Raw genomic sequence first — 18,989 nt, 5'->3', positions numbered from 1 at the left:
CTGAGCCAGCTTGGCTGGCTCAGGAATTCTGGGAGTTGAAGTCCATGAGTCATAAAAGAGCCGAGGTTGCCTACCCCTGCATTATACTAATAAGATCCCTCCCCTACTATCAATTCTAGATGAGAGATATCTCCCATCTTCTACACCTGCCAGGGGTACCAGGCACCAGAAGGTCCTTAAAAACAATTCCTAGATAGTGACTCACATTTGGGCCCCATGGTAACTCCTGTTCTCCCCCTCCCTCCATTTGAGTCCTGGATTTTCCCCCATATTCTCAAAGCATCTACTCAAGCAATTGATTATAAAATGATTAATATAAAATATGATTACAGGATAATACTAAAAGCATATATCTTTTTTATTTTTTAAACTTCCTCACTACTTCCAGTTATTTTCCACAACCTCACACACCTTCCTTGATTCACACGGGGGAAAAAAAAAATTCCAGAAGGCTCGGGCTCGAGTTCACAATAAGAACGAGCGTCAACTTCGGATTTCCGAACAAGCGAGTTCGACTTTCTCTTTTAGAACAAGCCGACCTCCGCTCCACTGGGCGGCGCCCTCAGCCGCGGCCTGTGCGCCGACTGCCGGCCTTCTGCGCAAACGCCAGACGGACACCTTCCCCGACGCGTTCGGAGGTGGGTTCGTGAGCCGGTGCGATGGGCGTCAGGCTGACCCGCGTGCTTAGCAAGTTTAACGTGGAGAACCGAGCGCACCGGGAAATCAGCAAGAAGAAACCCAGGCCCGCCCCGCGCCACCCCGCCGCAGCCGTTGCCGCGCCGGATTGTGAGTTCAGCGGGCGCAAACGCCCTGCGCCGCTTCCTTTGGTTTCTACTACGGAGGGGCTGGATTAAAAGCATTTGGGGGAGGGGGGGGGAACCAGGCGCTGTCCCGGCAGGGAATCTCCCTGGGCAATCTCCACCCCCTCCCGGCAGGGAAGGACTGTTGTCACTGCGTTCAAAAAGGTTCCTTCCCTTTGCATCTACGGGAGCCCGGCCTGTTGCAGAGGAAGGGAAGATTGACTTGGGTCAGGCGTTGTCCTTTAAATGATCAGCACGGCAGAGTCCGGTCTGGGGCTGCATAAACAAAAGCGGCCACGATTTCGAGGGCACGGTGTCATTGGTGACATTGAAGCGACCGTCCTTTCGCTCCCAAGTTTTGGAAAACCGCGTGCGTGCGTGCGTTAACTCTGGATCCCGGCTTTTTTTTTATTGAAAAGTTTTTCAATACATTTTATCTTTAACAAAACAACCCCTCCCAACCCACCCACCCCTTCCCGACCCAGCCCAACCCTCCCTCCCTCCCCGACTTCCCAGAGCTAAATACAAGGTATAAAAGTAAAAACAATCATAATCTACCATATGCTAACAACAATGAGTTATTAAGTCTATCGCACTTTAACTCTTGTAAAATGACTACAAGCAATATAAATATCACATCAATACTTATTCAAATGCTAAATGAAACTTTTTAGTCTCATATTTATTCTGGATGTAATCAATCCATTTTTTCCACTCCACAATATATCTCTGTTGCGAATGGTCTTTCAAGTACGCTGAGATCTTTGCCATTTCCGCCAGGTTGGAAACTTTTAGAGTCCATTCTTCTATAGTCGGCAGTTCTTCCTTCTTCCAATATTGCCCTACTAAAAGTCTTGCTGCCGTAATTAAATTCAACATCAACTTAGTGTCCACAACAGTAGTGTCAGTAATAATACCCAGTAAGAACGATTGCGGAGAAAACTTTATCCTTCTCTTAAATATCTTCTGCATATTCCACCAAATTTTGATCCAGAAAGCTTTAACCTTTTTACAGGTCCACCATATATGAAAATACGTTGCATCTTCACCACCACACCTCCAACATTTAGGCTGGTAGTTCGGATACATACTTGCTAATTTTTTGGGATCTAAATGCCATCTATAAAACATTTTATAAAAATTCTCTCTTAAATTTTGGGCTTGCGTAAATTTTACATTTCTCACCCAAATCTTTTCCCAAGTATCTGGATCCCACCTTTCGAGGGATCGACTTGTTGGACTTTTAGTAGCATCCGCCTGCGCCTCTGCAGCCATGAGCAGGCTGGGAACGGTAGTCTAGGTCTAGGAGGCAGTTGAGGTGCAAGGATGCCGAGACAGAGCGTGTGGATATGGAGGTTCTGTGCCATCACTGGAGATGTAACTATACAAATGATTGAAGAATATCTCCTTTTTTTTCTGTCTGCCGTTCTTTACCCGAAGTAGCCCTGTTTGCAAAAGAACGAATTTATAGCCCCTGTAAGGAAGCAGGCACAGGTAGTCCTTAACAACAGTTCGTTTAGTGAGCATTCAAAGTTGCAACGGCACTGAAAAAAACAACTTAGGATCGTTTTTTCACACTTATGACCGTTGAAGCATCTCCATGGTCATGTGATCAAAATCCAGCCTCTTGGCGAGCGACTCATATTTATGACAGTTGCAGTCTCCCCGAGGGTCACGCGATCACCTTTTGTCACCTTCCGACAAGGAGTTAGAAATAAACTTTCTCTCCTAAGGTGACAGGCCTATTTAACTTCATAGAAAATCCTCTTTGCCCCTTGTCTTCCATGTCTCCATTATATCGTACAGTGACAGAGCTCAGCACACGTTACATGGTTCTGACCCAAGTTAGAGGAATAATTGTTTTCAGGTTTTAAGAATATAGGCTATTTCAAAGGCAGTTCAGCAGCCTGAATTTGTCTCTCTCTGTGTATGTGGGGTGTCTGTGTTAGTAAATGCACATACAAACTTTATGATTTCATTTAGAACAGTACTGTGGAGTCCATGGTGCTTTCTGAGCTTAGTTTGCTTTCAGACATTTCATTAATCTACTAGGTAACATTATCAGTGCTATTGAGAGTGGTGTTTGTTTTCTATTTATATACAGTAGCTTGCCCCACCAGTATTGGTGGGGATGTATTCTTTTATGCTTGCTTGGTTGTTTGTTAGGTGTTGATCTCTGCTTATCTGGATGTTGGCTGCTGAAGAGGATGTGTTCTGGTCTTTTTTGTTGAAAGGAATTATTAAGGAGACAATTAGAAAACAATATTCTATTCAAGAAGCTACCAAGGAGAAAACCACACCCCCACTAACACTGGCAAGATAAGCTACTATATATAAATGAGGAGCAAACCCCACACTTACTAGATGAGTTACCTAGTTGGATCATGAAACTTCTGCAAGGAAACAGCCAAGGTTAGAGAGCACCAAAAGACTTCAGTGTTCAGCCCTGAGCTACAAAGATTCTCTTCTATTGGAACTGTGCTATTTTGTTCTTAAAAACAGAAAGTTATGGTTCGTATGTTTATTTTCTTCAGGGTCTGCCAGTTTCCAAGAAGAGATAAAGAAAAAAGATGAAAAACTTCTTACTTTCTTGAAGGACATCTATGTTGATTCCAGTGATCCAGGCTTGCAAGTGAGTTACAGAGTCTTGAATTGCACACACACACACACACACACACACACACACTGATAATTCAGCTTTACAAATCAAAACTGGGGGCAAAAGAAGTTTCAGGGTTTTTCATGATACAGTCGTTGCATTCTTATATTGATTTGTTATCTATATCAGTACAAGCCGGTGCATGATATTTCTTTCAGTTTATGAATGCAATTAACCTCATATATTTCCCATTCTCAGTGACATTTATCTATCTAATAAATGCAAGGATCTGTCAGTGTAAATCTCTTTCACAGATTTCCCAAATGTCTTTTTTATTTCACCTGCTCAAAATTCTGTTTTGCCCTTATTTTGGCAATGCACTGCAAATGCATCAGAATTCCTGGTAATTTGAAGTGCATGTAAAGATGCTCGTGGGTAATTCTTGACTTACAGACATTTATTTAGCAACCATTTGAAAGTACAAAAGTGCTGAAAAAAGTGACTTATGACCTCTCTTTCCATGTACACTGTTGTAGCATCCCCACAGTCATGTGATCAACATTTGAGCTCTTGGAAGTTGGCATGTATTTATGATGGTTGCAGCATCCTGGGGTAGCAATAGCACTTAGATTTATATGCTGCTCCATTGTGCTTTACAGTGCTCTCTGAGTGGTTTACAATGTCAGCATATTACCCCCAACAATCTAGGTTCACATTTAACCAACCTTGGAAGGCTGAGCCAACCTCGAGCCCCGTCAGGATCAAACTCCACACTGGGCAGACTTAGCTTGCAATACTGCATTCTAACCACTGCGCCACCAGGGCACCTAGGTTACAAATGGTGATCATGTGATCGCCATTTGTAATCTTTCCAGCCAGAGTCCAACAAGCAAAATAAATGTAGGAAGCTGGATTCTCTTGACAATTGCAGTGATTGACTTAACAACCATGGTAAAAAGGGGGCCTAAAATTGGATGGGACTCACTTAAATAACCCTTTGCATAGCAAAGGAAATCCTGATCCCAATTGTAGTCATAAGTTGGTGACTACTTGTATTCAAAAGTAAGAGCCTCTGAACAACTTACCTATATTTGGGATTTGACATTAAAGTGCTCATAGATGACCAAATATCTGGAAGTTTATTCAGGAATAACGTTATCTATATTTAACAGGGCTTTCTCTTAATTTCTAAGATAATTGATGTTGACTTTTATATCAGAGAGATAACTGGGCCTGGGAGAGAACTCTTATGCATTTGGAGAATGAGCGAAGTTCAGGCCCTATAGACAGCTTATTCTCAGAGTTTAGAAGTTAGAAAGAAATGCTGAAGAATATCCTGCTTGGGAGATGCCATTCCTTTTTTTTTGGCCTTCATTGTGCCTCTGGCAGCTTGCTCTACTTTCTGTCCTAGATCTTTATTTGTCTTGTTTCTGTTCATTTCTCCCTCACTCACTGTAGTTATTTTTAGTCTGAATTTTAATATTTCATGAGGTTATATGGAAAAAAGACCATGGCTGTGTTTGCTATCGCTGCTGTCCTCCACTATCTTTTTACAGTATTTAAAGAGAAATCAATCCTGCATCAATCTATAAAGAGATTTCTGGGGAGTTTGGTGGCAACTTTGAGAAATGAAAAAAAAAATCTTAAAGGGTAACCCCTCACTCTCCTAGCATTGATTATTTTAAAATTCAATGGCTATTTGGAAGTGTCAGAATGTAAAACCCAGTAAGGAAAATAAATGGTAGCAGAGCAAAGAATGATCTGTTGATTCTGATAAACCAGTTGTCCAGTAATATATAAGACATTCATAGCTGGTCTTTTTCAGCAGACTCCTGCAAGCAGACCCTGTGCTTAGCTTTTTCACGGCAATTAAAACTCTCAAGCAAGAACAGCTCTTAGCATATCAGTTTATAAATTCTTTGTGTTTGGATGCTATAAAATAGGTCATCGGCTCAGCCTAATTTCACTGCAAAGGATCCGTTTCGGGGAAAAAACAGTCTTTCTTCTGGCAGCCCACTAGGTGGCGATAAGAGAAAGAAGGATCACTTTCCTTGCTGGTCCCCAGCCTGCAATTTTAACTGATGACTTGCAAGGGGCACTGTCTTACAGGGGCTGCAGTGTTTCTTAACCTTGGTGACTCTTAAGATGTCAGGACTTCAATTCCCAGAATTCCCCAGCCCAGCTTGCTGAAGTCCTGAAGTTGAAATCCACACATTTTAAACTTGCCAAGTTTGAAAAACACTAGGCTATAGGATTTCCAGTTGCATCTTTTGCCCAACAATTAATTGCTTGGCCTCAGTTACCCAAACTAAGACTTAAAGTTTTCTAAAATTCTTTAAAAAATAACGAGGGGTGTAAAAAAATTTTTCCCTCATGATTAGGTGGTGTTACTGGCCATTTTATTTTTCAGAAAAGATGCACCTCTGAGGTTATGTCTCTTATCCTGTGTGTTAATGGGTAAGGCCTCTTGTCATTTAGGTTACCCAAAGCACAAATCTTGATTGGGAATATTTTCATGAATAATCAATTATAAATAGAAATAAGGTACTGAGGCTTTTTTGACAGGCTGGAACATTTGGCCAAAACCAATTGGGTGAAATGTAAAAGTAAGGAGGCTTGCATTTAGATACCATGAAAATAAGTAGGGTGGCTATAATTGGCATTGGTTCCTGCATCTAAAGACTTCTGTTTAGATAATGTGAGTCCTTGCTTAACAATGACAATGGCCATTGCAGTCATGTGACATTCTTCTTTATGACCGCATCACTTAGCAGTGGAAAGTCCACTTCCAATTGCCATTGTAACCCAAGGATTACTTGTAGTTCATAACTTCATTACAGGTGGTTATATGAAAAATAAGTTCTTTAGTATAGAAATAGAACATTGACTAACATATTTCTAACAGATTTTTTGTGACTGTTTTTTCTCTCTCCATTTTCTAGAGGGAAAAAAAAGGGAGAAATCTCCCACATAAGCAGGTGGATTACAGGCCAGTAATAGATGGACAGTTCAATTATCAGGACATTCAGACTGTTCCCAAAGGCAAAATCTTGATAGAGGAAGCCTTGACTCTTCTCAACAACCATCAGCGCTCTCCAGAGACATGGACTGCTGAGAAAATAGCAGAGAAATATTCTTTAGAACTGAAGGATGTGAATAACCTTTTAACATTCTTCATCCCATTCGTTATGGATTTCCTTCCTTACAAAGACCAGAAAACCCTGGACTCCAAATAAAAATTTCAAACAGAACTTGAGAGAGTTTGTCAGTGTTCAGCCATAATTATACACCTACAATAATTCTTCCAGCCCCATCAACCAAACTTATGCAGTGTCAGTAGTGTCTGCATTTTCTTTGGCACGTCTATATCAGCAAACCAACCAGATCATGGAGCTCTGAAGTGGGGGAGGTGTGCCCACACCAACTCATGCAATTTTTCTTAAATATTCTAAAAATGTTGGCTGCCTCGCGGATGATGTGTTGCAAAGCACGTGTTCATTACTCAGAATTAGACAATAAAAATGCAGGCTCTTTGTACCTGATCTTTTTCAGCTGAAGCTCTGTAGAAGCTTTTGCCCTAATAGCATTCTGCAAATAGCTTTCCAAACAGATTTGTATCTTCCTTCTGAAAAATTGCCAGTGCCTATCGGTAGTTCTTGTATTTGGTCAACAAAGGAGAAGGCATACAAATGGGGAAGATTAAAGTTAGGGATGGCGTTCTTTTAATTTTGAGTTTAAGAGTTTGACTCAAATGCCCTTTTCCCTCTGTTTTGGTAATTTTGGATCCTAATTCTAGGTATTTTTTCCTTCTGAATTATTTAACTACCTTGTTCAGCTTAACATCCAATTGTTAATTATTGGCATCCTACCCATGAAATCTGCCTTGGCTGCCGAGATTATTTCAGCCTCTCAGTCAGGGCCTGTATTTGATAAGAGGGGAGGTTCTGTATTTTATGACGGTGTGGAAATAACAGTCGAGATACAGCTTTTCTCCTTTCAGTTCCAGTACTTTTGTTTTAGTGGCTCAGTGGGTTAGGACGCTGAGCTTGTCGATCAGAAGGTCTGCAGTTTGGCGGGTCGAATCCCGAGTGCCGCGTAACAGAGTGAGCACCTGTTACTCGTCCCAGCTTCTGCCAACCTAGCAGTTCAAAAGCACGTAAAAAATGCAAGTAGAAAAATAGGGACCACTACGGTGGGAAGGTAACAGCGTTCCATGCGCCTTTGGCGTCTAGTCATGCCGGCCACATGACCACGGAGACATCCTTGGACAAGCGCTGGCTCTTCAGCTTTGAAACAGAGATGAGCACCGGCCCCTAGAGTCAGAAATGACTAGCACACACGTGCGGGGGAACCTTTACCTTTACTTACTTTTTTGGGCTGTTGTTTATAATTGGAGCAAACCTCCTGGTGAGACTTAGAGAGAAGGAGACAGAATTGGTTATTTGAGCCACCTATTGTATACTATCCCCAGTTCTGGTATAGATGTATTTTTTTTCTATAGGAAGATAATGGGATCTGAATCCAAACCTTTCCTGGACTTATACACATTATTTGTCATTTGTCCCTACTAGCAACAGAGATGGAAGGTTGATGAGTTTTCTCAGTCCATAGGGGAGTATTTGGAAAGTATCACCTCTCTGTTTTGACTTGTGTGTCCCTGGGGATACTTTCTCAGAGGCTACTATTTGCAAACAAAGATACCCTTTATCACAACATTAGCTCTAAACTGACTAGTGAGTTGCTTTTGGAGGTTCTCTTGAGGAGGAAGAGTTCATCAGGTGTGGAAGACGAAGACAAATCTTTTGTCTAGAAGAATCTGGAAAAAAGAAAAAGCTAGATCGGTTAAAATACTCCGAGAAACTGAAACCCAAATCTAGATAGGTATACTTTGAGTGAAAGCAGATTAAGATGCTATTTATGGATACCAAACATAAAGACCCAGTTTCTGCTCATACAACTTGTGACTTTTTTCATTAGCACCTCTGGTGTAGCACGCAAGTTAATCTTGTAAGTTAATCTTGTAAGTTAATCTGCTAAGCTTGTAAGCCGCCCTGAGTCTTTGGAGAAGGGCGGGATATAAATGGAATTAAAATAAAAATAAATAAATAAAATAAAAACAGATACACATTAGAACTGATACATAAAACCCTGATTTCTAATGGCAATTTTCTATATTGTGTTATCCTGTTGCAGCCAAACCCAAAAAGCACCAAGCAGCTCCTTCAATTTCATTATGGCATAGACGAATATTGAATAGAATCTGTTTCTTCAGATGAAATAGTGTTATCCTGAATTAGTAGCAGTATGGAATGAAGAAGAATGAAATTAGAAATTCTACACAAAACCCAGCAGCAGAATAGCTTCGTTGAAGTTTAAAACTTAATATAAAATACAGCTACAATGATAAATTACAAACATCTACAATAAAAGCTCTGCCTGATGATAATGTTAATTTCAACTTAGAATGGGCCATTGTCTTAGTTGAGCCCATAGACCAGTGTTTCTCAACTTTGGCAACTTCTAGTACTGATAGTATATGGACTTCAATACCCAGAATTCCCCAGCCAGCCAGAGGTTGAAGTCCACACATCTTAAAAATGCCAAGGACACTGTTAGAGACTACAGGTAACTTACAACTGAATGTCTTAAAATATAATTTAATCATATCGCACTAATCTAAGCAGGATCAGATTTGCCTAGCTTGGAACAGGCGACACTAGCAATACCAGGGCTGTAGGTTAGACTAAATATTTTAACTTTAATTATCAGTAACTGGATGGCAATGAGCTAAAAAGCTGAATTCATAAGCTCTTTAAAGCAAAGTGGGATATAAACCCAGTACATAGGTACAATTCATGCAAACATCACTGGATCATATACAGGTAATCCCCGAGTTGCAAGCGTTCGCTTAACGCTTGTTCGAAGTTACGCGATCAGCACCCCCTAGTGTTTACAAGCAAGTCCCAAAATTACGAATATTGCAGCACCACGGCAATCGTTCCCCCTCGCGAACGACCGCAGAGGCTCTGCAACATTCACCCTATTCCCCACCACCACTCCCCACAACTGCTTCCCCTTCCCTTCCTGCCATGCCAGACTTGCCTTGCAAAATCTGTCTCCTCTTTGCCACAGTTTCTTTCTCTTTGAGGGAGAGGAGAGTCGGCTTAGATATGCTTTTGGTGTCGACAACGGAAGGTCCTGGGTGTTGTAACATCGCGTGAGTTCAAACACAAATTCTCTGCAAGAGGTCAGGGCCCCTGGAAGCTTCCATTCCGGGGGGGAGGGGAAGTGTTTCTTTGTTTGCACGCCTATGGGGCAAACCATGGAATTGGAGTCGGCCGAACGCAGGAACCAATGCCGTCCGTGGCCCGGGTACGCTTCTCGCTTGCGTGTGCCAGCCTTAGTTTGAGGACAGGAATGAAGCTTGAGTTTCTCTGCTTCCTCTGAAAAGAAAAAAGAGGTGCAGAGTAGGATTGCTGTCAAGAGGATGCAGGTGTGCTGCTCGCTCACATGCGCCAGCCTTATTGAGAGCAATCCCACTCTGTGCCTCCGCTTCTTTCCATTTGGACAGAGTGGAGAAACTCAAGCCGGCTGCCGCTCAAACACTTTTTATCCAAAGGAGACCTGAAAGAGATTTGCGTCCCTTTCCATTTCTGAAGGTCCCTCTATGGCAGTCACACTGACCTTTCAATCTCTCTCAAGTCTCTCTTCAGATAAAAAGTGTTTGTGCACCTGTGGGGCTATTCAAAATGCAGCTAATCCTTGCACAAACACTTTTTATCCAAAGGAGACCTGAAAGAGATTTGAAAGTTTGTGTGATTGCCAATGGGGGGGGCGGCTTCAGAAATGGAGTATTTCTTTACATTTCTGAAGCCCCCACCTGGCAGTCACATGGATCTTTCAATCTCTCATAGCATGGACTGCCGTGGTGCTGCAATTTTTGTAATTTTGGGACTTGCTCATAAACACTAGGGGGCACTGATCGCATAACTTAGAACGAGCGTTAAGCGAATGCTCATAACTCGGGGATTACCTGTATTCTGATGGTGGCTCTCTGTAGTCTTCAGTGATGGTCAGTAGGAGACCTAAAAAAACAAAGAATCAGGGTTGGAAAAATCAGTGAGGAACATGCTGATTCCCCCATATGGTCTTGATAGATAACCAGGCTGTGCAAAACAGTTGAAAGAAGCATTTTGCAAGGCAAGTTAGCACAAATGAAATCCTGTGTCTTGCAAGGCTCATCTGGCCAATTCAAAAGCTGTTCCCAGTTGTCTCTGCATCTATTGCAGGGAATATTTCCACCGAGACTGCCTTCCAGGCAAAGGATTGTCAAAACAGCCACAAAAGCTTTCCAAGGGACATGGCTGATTTAACCTCTTGTTTCAGTTTCAGAATGGTGTACTCTGCAGCCTTGTGCCCAGGTTCCAAGCCTTTGTGCCTTTTGGGGATCCTACAGCCTCATTTACTAAAAATCAGGAATATGGTTTCCTGCCGTTTTGAGTCAGGTTTCTTACAAAGAAAGAAACCTGGCTGGTAGGACCAGTCCCCACACTTATGACCATTGTAGCATCTCTAGGGTCACATTCGTGTGCTTGGCAACCAGCATGTATTTGTGACAGATGCAACAACCCAGGATCATGTGATCGCTATTTGTGACCCTCCCAACTGGGTGACCCTGGGCCAGTCACTTTCTCTCAGCCCAAGGAATGAGACAATGGCAAACCAATTCTGGAAAATCTGGCCAAGAACACTGCATGGACTTGTCCAGGCAGTATTCCAAAACTGGAAATGACTGAACGGAAGAAAAAATAATTATTTGCAGTGATGTTTTTATGGCCAGTTATCCACTGTAATATTATTTGTTTCCAAGAGCCCTGGTGCAAATAGGGTGTTTATGTTGAAGTTCTTGGAAATGGAAAACATTCAGAATCTGTAGACGGAGTTTTAAAATAGTGTTCCCCGACGTTTCAGGCTTTGCAGATCAGCATTGGGGGGAGGGGAATCATTCTGCGTGAGCGGCCGGTAATGCACATGCGCAGACAGCTCCATTTGCACAAACGATGTGCATGTGTGCCTGCCGCTCACGCAAATAGAACGCATATGCACACGTTTGCCCGCTGCTCTCACAAGTGAGAATGTGTGTGTGCTAGTCAGTTGTGGCCCATAGGTTGAGGACCACTACTCTAAGAGTTCGGAAATGAAGCTGAAATTCTCAAAAGTAAATAATGTGTGTGAGAGACAATCCAAAAGCTCTAATCCCTCTCAAATTGGGTTGGCAATAATTGGACATTTTTCCTGGGTGAACTGTTTCTATAATTGGAAATGTGAAGAAGAGAATGCTGCAGCATATGCAGTTCCAAACAACAGCTGCCCCAGAAATGATAAAAATAGTGGCAGTGACTTTTTTTTAGGTTTGGACTGAAAATTAAGTTCTTTTCCCAGAAGTAGGTTTAGTGGAATTCAGTGGGGATCCTGTCTATATCTTGTGTTGAAAGTATCTGAAATGCAAATGCCAAGACTCTAAACAACCTGATTTAAAAATCACATTCACCTTTCACCTTCTTGACATCTACTATATGTGAGATCTATTATAAGTTTTAAGAAAGAGTTATAACCATAGGCAAGTATGATTTGCAACTGAAAGAAGGCCTGTTTCTCTGTGTGTTTAATCATCTATTTGTGTCCTGAAACAATGGAATGAATACTGTAACAACCTCCTTGCTGCATGGTGTCTATAGTAAAGCCAGAGGATTCATAGATGGTAACTATAGTTTCATTCGTGTCTCTCTCTGCAGGCAGTTCATTTCCAAGCAGCATGGAAAAATGGCAACACCTTGCAGCAGTGCTGGAAGCCATAAACCAGTAGCAATTACTTCCATGCCTTCATAAACGGCTTCCATTATGAGAACAGCCAGTCAGAAAAGCCCAATTTATCATAAGACACATAAGAACACAAGAAACTGGTGCCCTGACACCAGGCCCATTATGATGGAGAACTCAACCATGAAAAACCATCAACTGAAAAGGATCTGTTGATCCTTTATTATTATTTCCAAAGCTAGCAGGTTACAGTTATGTCTCCTGGATTTAGAGCAGGGATCTCCAACCTGACAACCTTAGGTCTTGTGGACTTCAACTCCCAGAATTCTTTAGCCAGGAAAAGAGCTGGCTGAGGAATTCTGGGAGTTGAAGTCCACAAATTTTAAAGTTGCCAAGGTTGGAGAGTCCTGATTTAGAGGGAAAAGAGCCACAGGATTTCAAAGTTCTTACATAGAGTAAGACTGTAAGAAAAGGTAAGCTATGCATGGGCATAATATGCCTAATGGATATGAAAACCAAAGGGCCTGATAATAATTATGTTAAATAGCGAGTTCTTTGGCGCAGGAATGAAGACGAGTTAGCTGAGTACAGGGAAACTCATATTTTATTTCGTGCAGAATCTATACTGAGCAAATGGCTGCAACCAGCCGCAATATATAGTCTAGCCCCTAGGCGGCAGCCAATAGGTTTGAAACAACCATTGCTGCCTAGGGAATAGCCAATTGTAGTGCTGGAGACTTGTAGTCTGGGTTGCTGAAGAGCCGTTAGGTGGTATTACTATAAGCCCAGTACATAACAAATTATACAGCTGATAAGAGGAACAAATGATAATAAAATGAGACAGGAGATCACTTTTGAAAGGAGAAGTGACAACACTTTCCTTAACTAACCTATTTAATAAATATTCTAACAAGCCAGACTTCAGAATTAGGCAAGCAGGGGAAGTGCCATAGATAGGGTTTCTTTTACTTGTTTCTTGTGTATGTATTTACTTGTTTATTTTGCCTAACTACCATGAGAATGCTACATTTCCTTGATGCCCATTGATTTTATAGGAATTTGGGGGTCATTGCTTTGTATCAAAGGAAATAATCTTTATTAATCCCTTTTCCAAATCCTTGTAGTAAAGTTCTGCATTTTTCCTAGCAGATGTCAAAGCATATTACAACTGCCTAGTAAAGCTTAATGTATACATTTATAGAGCTAATAGTACTTGCATGCTATAACTTCCCTACATTGCCCCCTTTATACATGTGTTATACACTGTGCTATTTTTCTAAAAGAAAAAGGTGCCAGAACTCACACATGTCATACACCCCACCTTGCCTACCCTACAAGGTTCCATCCAAAAAAGGTGCCGGAACTCCGTTCTGAGCATTCTGTGACAAAAAAAGCCCTGGTTATACACGTCACATGCATCTATAAGAGGTAGAGCTTGCATTGTCACACTGCTTGTGACACTACTTTCATCGTTCAGGTGAAGCTCCTGAGTATGGTGGTGTCCGTGTTCTTCTAAAGGTTAGTATCTTTAAGGACTGGAAACTTGTTCTTTGGGAATAAGAAACCCACCCAATTTAAGATATGGCATTATAATGCAAAAGCATCTAAGCAGCACAATATCCCCCCAAAGATGTCTTTGTTTTGATGCTACTGTGTTTAAGGATTAACAAATGAATGAAAGCTGTAAGAAAAATATAATTTACTGCCCAATTTTGCATGTCTTCATCTGACATTAATGTGACTAATCATTGTAGGCTTTATTTTTATGCTATAAAAGGAGAAGAAAAATTAAATGGATATATTCTTCCTAACAAATACAAAATACTGCACACATGTGGTGATTTATATTTATATATTTATATAATTCATCTTCTACACATATACTAGATAATAGAGCATTTGTCAGTTATACACTCTCCTGCCCTGGGAAAATACTATTTTTTTTCTTACCTTGTTTTCATGGAGACAGTAAGTCCACAACAATCTACTGTGCTCAAAAAACCCCCAGAATGGTCTTATCTTCTGCTGCCTGTCTATAAGGGTGTACCATCTGCTAAACCTTTTAATACTATTTTATTGATGTTTTACTGGCTATGGACAAAGGGGAAGGTTGATTTATCGTGCAGTTGAAGCATGGATGCACATAATGAGCATAAATTACAAGTCCATTGGAAAAAAATAAATAGGAACCAGACACACAACAATGCCCATAACAGAGAAAGTAATGCTGCTTGCTTAAAAGTGATTTTATTTTGTTTGTGGAGTTCAATTTTTTTTTACAAAGAACTAAGAAAGTGGAAGGCAACCTCATTCCTCCTTCATCCTCTCTTCCTATTTAGAAGTCATCTGGCAGATGGGTGGATACCTATTATAAGCTAAAATGTTACCTCATACCCTCACAGCAGTAAGAAGCACTGTGGAAAACTTTATACACATGTATAGCAAACAAATGAATATAAATCCAAAGGCATGATCAAGTTTAATGTTTATTATAAAAGCTTTAGAACATTACATTAATAAAGAATAAAAGGCTACCATGAGGTGCTGAATGTGAGAGAAGACGTTATTTGGTCCAGTTAAAAGTGGATAGCCATAGCAACAGCAGTTAGGCTTATGTTTCACCCGCATAGCATTTTACAGCACTCTCTGGGAGATTTACAATTTAGAAGCATTAATAGCATATTGCCCCAACAATTTGAGTCCTCATTATACTGACCTTGGAAGGATGGAAGTCTGAGTCAACCTGGAGTCTCATTGAACTCCAGGCTGTGGGCAGAGTTTGCCTGCAATACTGCACTTTAATCACTGTGCCACCAAGGTTCACTGAGAAAAAGAAATATACATGGGAGAAAAGAAAGAAGTAAAAGTTTTGAAAACCGAAATAAAGGAACTGTAGGAAAAGAAAATACAAACCCAGACAAAAAAACATATTAGATGAATTGATCTCTCAACAAAATGGATAGAAACTGGATGTAAAGAAAGAACAGAAAACTGTTAAAAAGAGCTACATTCCTGAGTGCCACAGAAAAAATGAGAGTATATAAAAAAAATGATACTAGCTGAAGTAATGTTCAAAAGGACAAAGTATGAAGAAAATGCATACAAGAGAAGTAAGGATGACATAGATATCCTGACAGACATTATAATGTGAATATAAAGAAAAGGCTACTTGGAAAGAATGTAGTCAAAGAGAGGAACGAGCAGTTCAAATTAAAAGTAAGTATGCAGAGCAATGCTGATGAAAGCAAATACTGTCTTGAACGTAAGTAGAAAGGGATCAGAAAGGAGCCTCTACCATATTTATATTTATATTTATTAAATTTTTATACCGCCCTTCTCCCGAAGGACTCAGGGCGGTGTACAGGGCAATAAATATTAGAAACGAAGTACAAAAGTTAAAAATCAATTAAATATTACGCCCGATATATACAGTAATTAAAAACCAAGTTAAAACCCCAACCCCTAACCCATCAAACCAGGCCGGATTGCTCAAATAAATACGTTTTTAGATCCCGCCGGAAGGAGTGAAGGTCGGGGGCCATCCGGAGCTCGACCGGCAAGCGGTTCCACAGGTCTGGCGTGCCCACAGAGAACGCCCTCCCCCTAGGGGCCACCAATCGACATTCTTTGATCGGAGGCCCTCTCTGTGGGAGCGCACTGGACGGAGGGAAGTTGACGCCGGCCGCAGGTGTTGAGTGAATGAGACTGAGAATAAAAGTGATGAAACTGAAGTGAAGCAATTCCGGGAAGAAAGAATTTAATGATTTATATAGCAATGATTGTCATATGCCAAAGACTGAAATGAAATGAAATGATTGCTGTAAATGTTTGTGTCTAAGGGGAAAAAAATGATTAAAAGGAAATCATACAAATGTGGAAATGTTGAAAAATGAAATGGTTGCATGTACAGAGAATATAGCTGGAGAAACCTTGCAACGTGCATGGGCTTTGCTAAGGAGTAGTTGTGTCACATGGATGGGAAGATCACACAGGTGCCTAATTATTGGAAGAATGTTGTTCCACTAAACCAGAGGTTCCACTAAACCAGGGCCAGATGCATCATAGCGAAGCTGCGCCCACCCCATTGCTGACAATGGGGGAAAAAGTTGTGATACCTCACGACACGTCACGTGATGTTGCGAGTTTGACACCCCTGCACTAAACAAACGGAAAGATAACAACAAAAAGTACAAAATGATTAATTGACTAAGTTGCCTGTGGAGTTTCTTTGTCAGAGTTCTGATTGAAAGGCTATAAAGATAATAACAAACAAAACTTTGGAAAGTGCTGGCTTTCAATAGATTCCTCATGAATGTGAAAGATTGTCGTTGTTCAGTTTCTTGTAGAGAACTTGAGTTTGCAGTAAACTTTTATATTCATTTGAACTGCCTGGGCTTCTGATTTCCTATGCTTGACAGTAGGACAAGAAGCAATGGGTGGAAAATCGTTAAGGAGAGATCTAACCTGGAACTAAGGAGAAATTTCCTATCAGTGAAATAATTAATCAATAGAACACAGCTTACCTCCTGGAGCTGTGGATACTTCATCACTGGAGGTTTTCAAGAAAAGATTGGACAACCATTTGTCCGGAAGGTATATGCCTTGGGCATGGGCTTGGACTAGACCACAGGTCTGCAACCCGCAGCTCCAGAGCCGCATGCGGCTCTTTCAGCCGTCTCCTGCGGCTCCCAGTCCTTTGCTATGTGTAGTCCAAAAAAAAAAGTGGGACTAAAAAAGTTCAACCAATCAATTCAAATATGCAGGGTAGGTGCATATCTTGCCTTGGCTCCACTCTTCAGTCAAACCCTGTTCTGCACATGCACGCATGTACGCGCATGCACACACATTTTTTTTGCGGCTCCCAGTTTTTCCTTTTGTGAGGGAACCGGTTCCGAGTGGCTCTTTCACTGTTTCAGGTTGCTGACCCCTGGACTAGCCGACCTTCAAGATCCCTTCCAGCACTATGATTCTATTCTATTCTATTCTATTCTATTCTATTCTATTCTATTCTATTCTATTCTATTCTATTCTATTCTATTCTATTCTATTCTATTCTATTCTATTCTATTCTATTCTATTCTATTCTAATATTATGCCCTTGGTTGTTTAATATATCTATGGAATATGAGAGGAATGTTTGTGATAATGTTAGAGATGAGCCTTTGGGGCATATGAATGTATTTGGACACAGAACATGTGCATACCTTTGGCTGCTGTGTTCTTAGCTAAAAACCCAAACGACTCGCAGCAAATGTGAGCTAGGTTGTATAATGAAACAGATTGTATGAATCTGAAAATGTTTACATTTTTATCTATTTTATTTATTTATATTCCACCTTTATTGTTTTTACAAAGGTGGTGTACATACAAAACACACCTTCCTCCTTCTATTTTCCCCACAACAACAACCCTCTGAGGTGGGTTGGGCTGAGAGAGAGTGACTGGCCCAAGGCCACCCAGTTGGCTTTCATAGCTAAGGTAGGATTTCAACTCACAGTCTCCCGTTTTCTAGCCCGGTGCCTTCACCACTCGACCAAACTGGTTCTCATTAAATTTCATTACATGAATCTTTAAAATGTTTACACCAAGTTTCGAGGCTGTTGTCCATGATAGAGAAAAGAGAAGAAATGGTTGCATGATATACATAGAGGAGAACACTGAAAATTGCAGAAATTTTATTGGAAATGTTGGTAGAAAGGTTTTGTGATTTCTGATATTCTAGATTTCAACTTCCCTCTCTAGTTTGGTCATAGGGTTGTCCGTGTATGTCTGGATGTGATTAACATGCCACCTGTTGGTGGATTCCCTTTCTTCATCATCCAAATATCATAACAAATGATAATAGTTTTACAGAGAGCCAGTTTGGTGTAGCAATTAAGGCTTGGTATCACTTAACCTCAGAGTAGTCACTGTCTCACAGTCTCACCCCTAGGAAACAAGTTGCCAGATGTCAACATTGGCTTTAAGGCACAGGTGCATGCGCGCACACACACACACGCACACACACACACACACACCACAGAGTTTTATAGCTTATACCCTTGGGCTGGATGGGAAACTTGGCAGAGTTCCTACCAATTTCACAGTTAAAATTTAAGAAAAGAAGAGACTAAAATTTTACTCTCCTTTTTGACAAATGTATTAAAAACAACAACAAAGAACTGCCAGCTCCTGAATCTGAAAACAACAACAACAACCCTCCCCACAACTTTCATGGCCAGCCTCCCAAATCAAAATAGCTATTAAAAGAAGAGAGCAAAAACTGATGCTGTCGGTGTACACACCAGAGCACACATCAGCCAGTTGGCATGGAGTCAACAGAGGAAGCCAGGATGAAGCACACCAGGTGGACTAGACAGGGGAAAGGCAAAATGCTACTTTTGATTCAGAGAATGAAAACTCAGGTGGCAGTCACCTTCCCAGCAGCCTAAGGGCAGGCTGAGGACTGTGCAATCATCCCTGCCCTCCTAAAATTGTAGGGGTCCTCCTGTCCTCACAAACAATAAGGGCACTTCAGTCCACAGAGACCAGGATAGCTTTATAAACCAAGCTGTCTTCCAAGCCTGGTTTAATCTTCACCTATCTCCCACAACCCTTTTGTTAAAAACGATAATTTACAAAATGAAAGAAAGCATGCTTTTCCTGTTCAGCTTATTGAAATAGAAGCACAATTAGCGCTAAAAGGAATGAATGAATGAATGAACCTTTATTGTCAAAGTACAACGATGTATACATTGAGATTGGCTGAGCCTCCCTTCGTGCCCCCACCC

At 41.1% G+C, this 18,989-nt stretch overlaps 1 protein-coding gene across 2 annotated transcripts; it reads left to right on the top strand.

The window, feature by feature from the left end:
* The first annotated feature begins 592 nt into the window (after nt 1-592).
* Nucleotides 593-6,867, top strand: NDUFAF4 (NADH:ubiquinone oxidoreductase complex assembly factor 4). 2 transcript variants are annotated; one of them, XM_081314879.1, is made up of 3 exons: nt 593-786; nt 3,335-3,432; nt 6,342-6,867. In XM_081314879.1, exons 1-3 carry the CDS (start codon nt 660-662, stop codon nt 6,633-6,635), a joined length of 519 nt encoding a protein of 172 aa, XP_081171005.1. In that variant the 5' UTR covers nt 593-659; the 3' UTR covers nt 6,636-6,867. The 2 variants fall into 2 exon arrangements, with proteins under 2 accessions (XP_081171005.1, XP_081171006.1); XM_081314880.1 differs by lacking the exon at nt 593-786 and adding an exon at nt 2,119-3,212.
* The last annotated feature ends 12,122 nt before the right edge of the window (nt 6,868-18,989 follow it).

This window comes from Vipera berus (genome assembly GCF_964194415.1).
Source record: "Vipera berus genome assembly, chromosome: 1".
Classification (NCBI taxonomy): domain Eukaryota; kingdom Metazoa; phylum Chordata; class Lepidosauria; order Squamata; family Viperidae; genus Vipera; species Vipera berus.
This window is presented reverse-complemented; position numbering and strand designations above follow the sequence as displayed.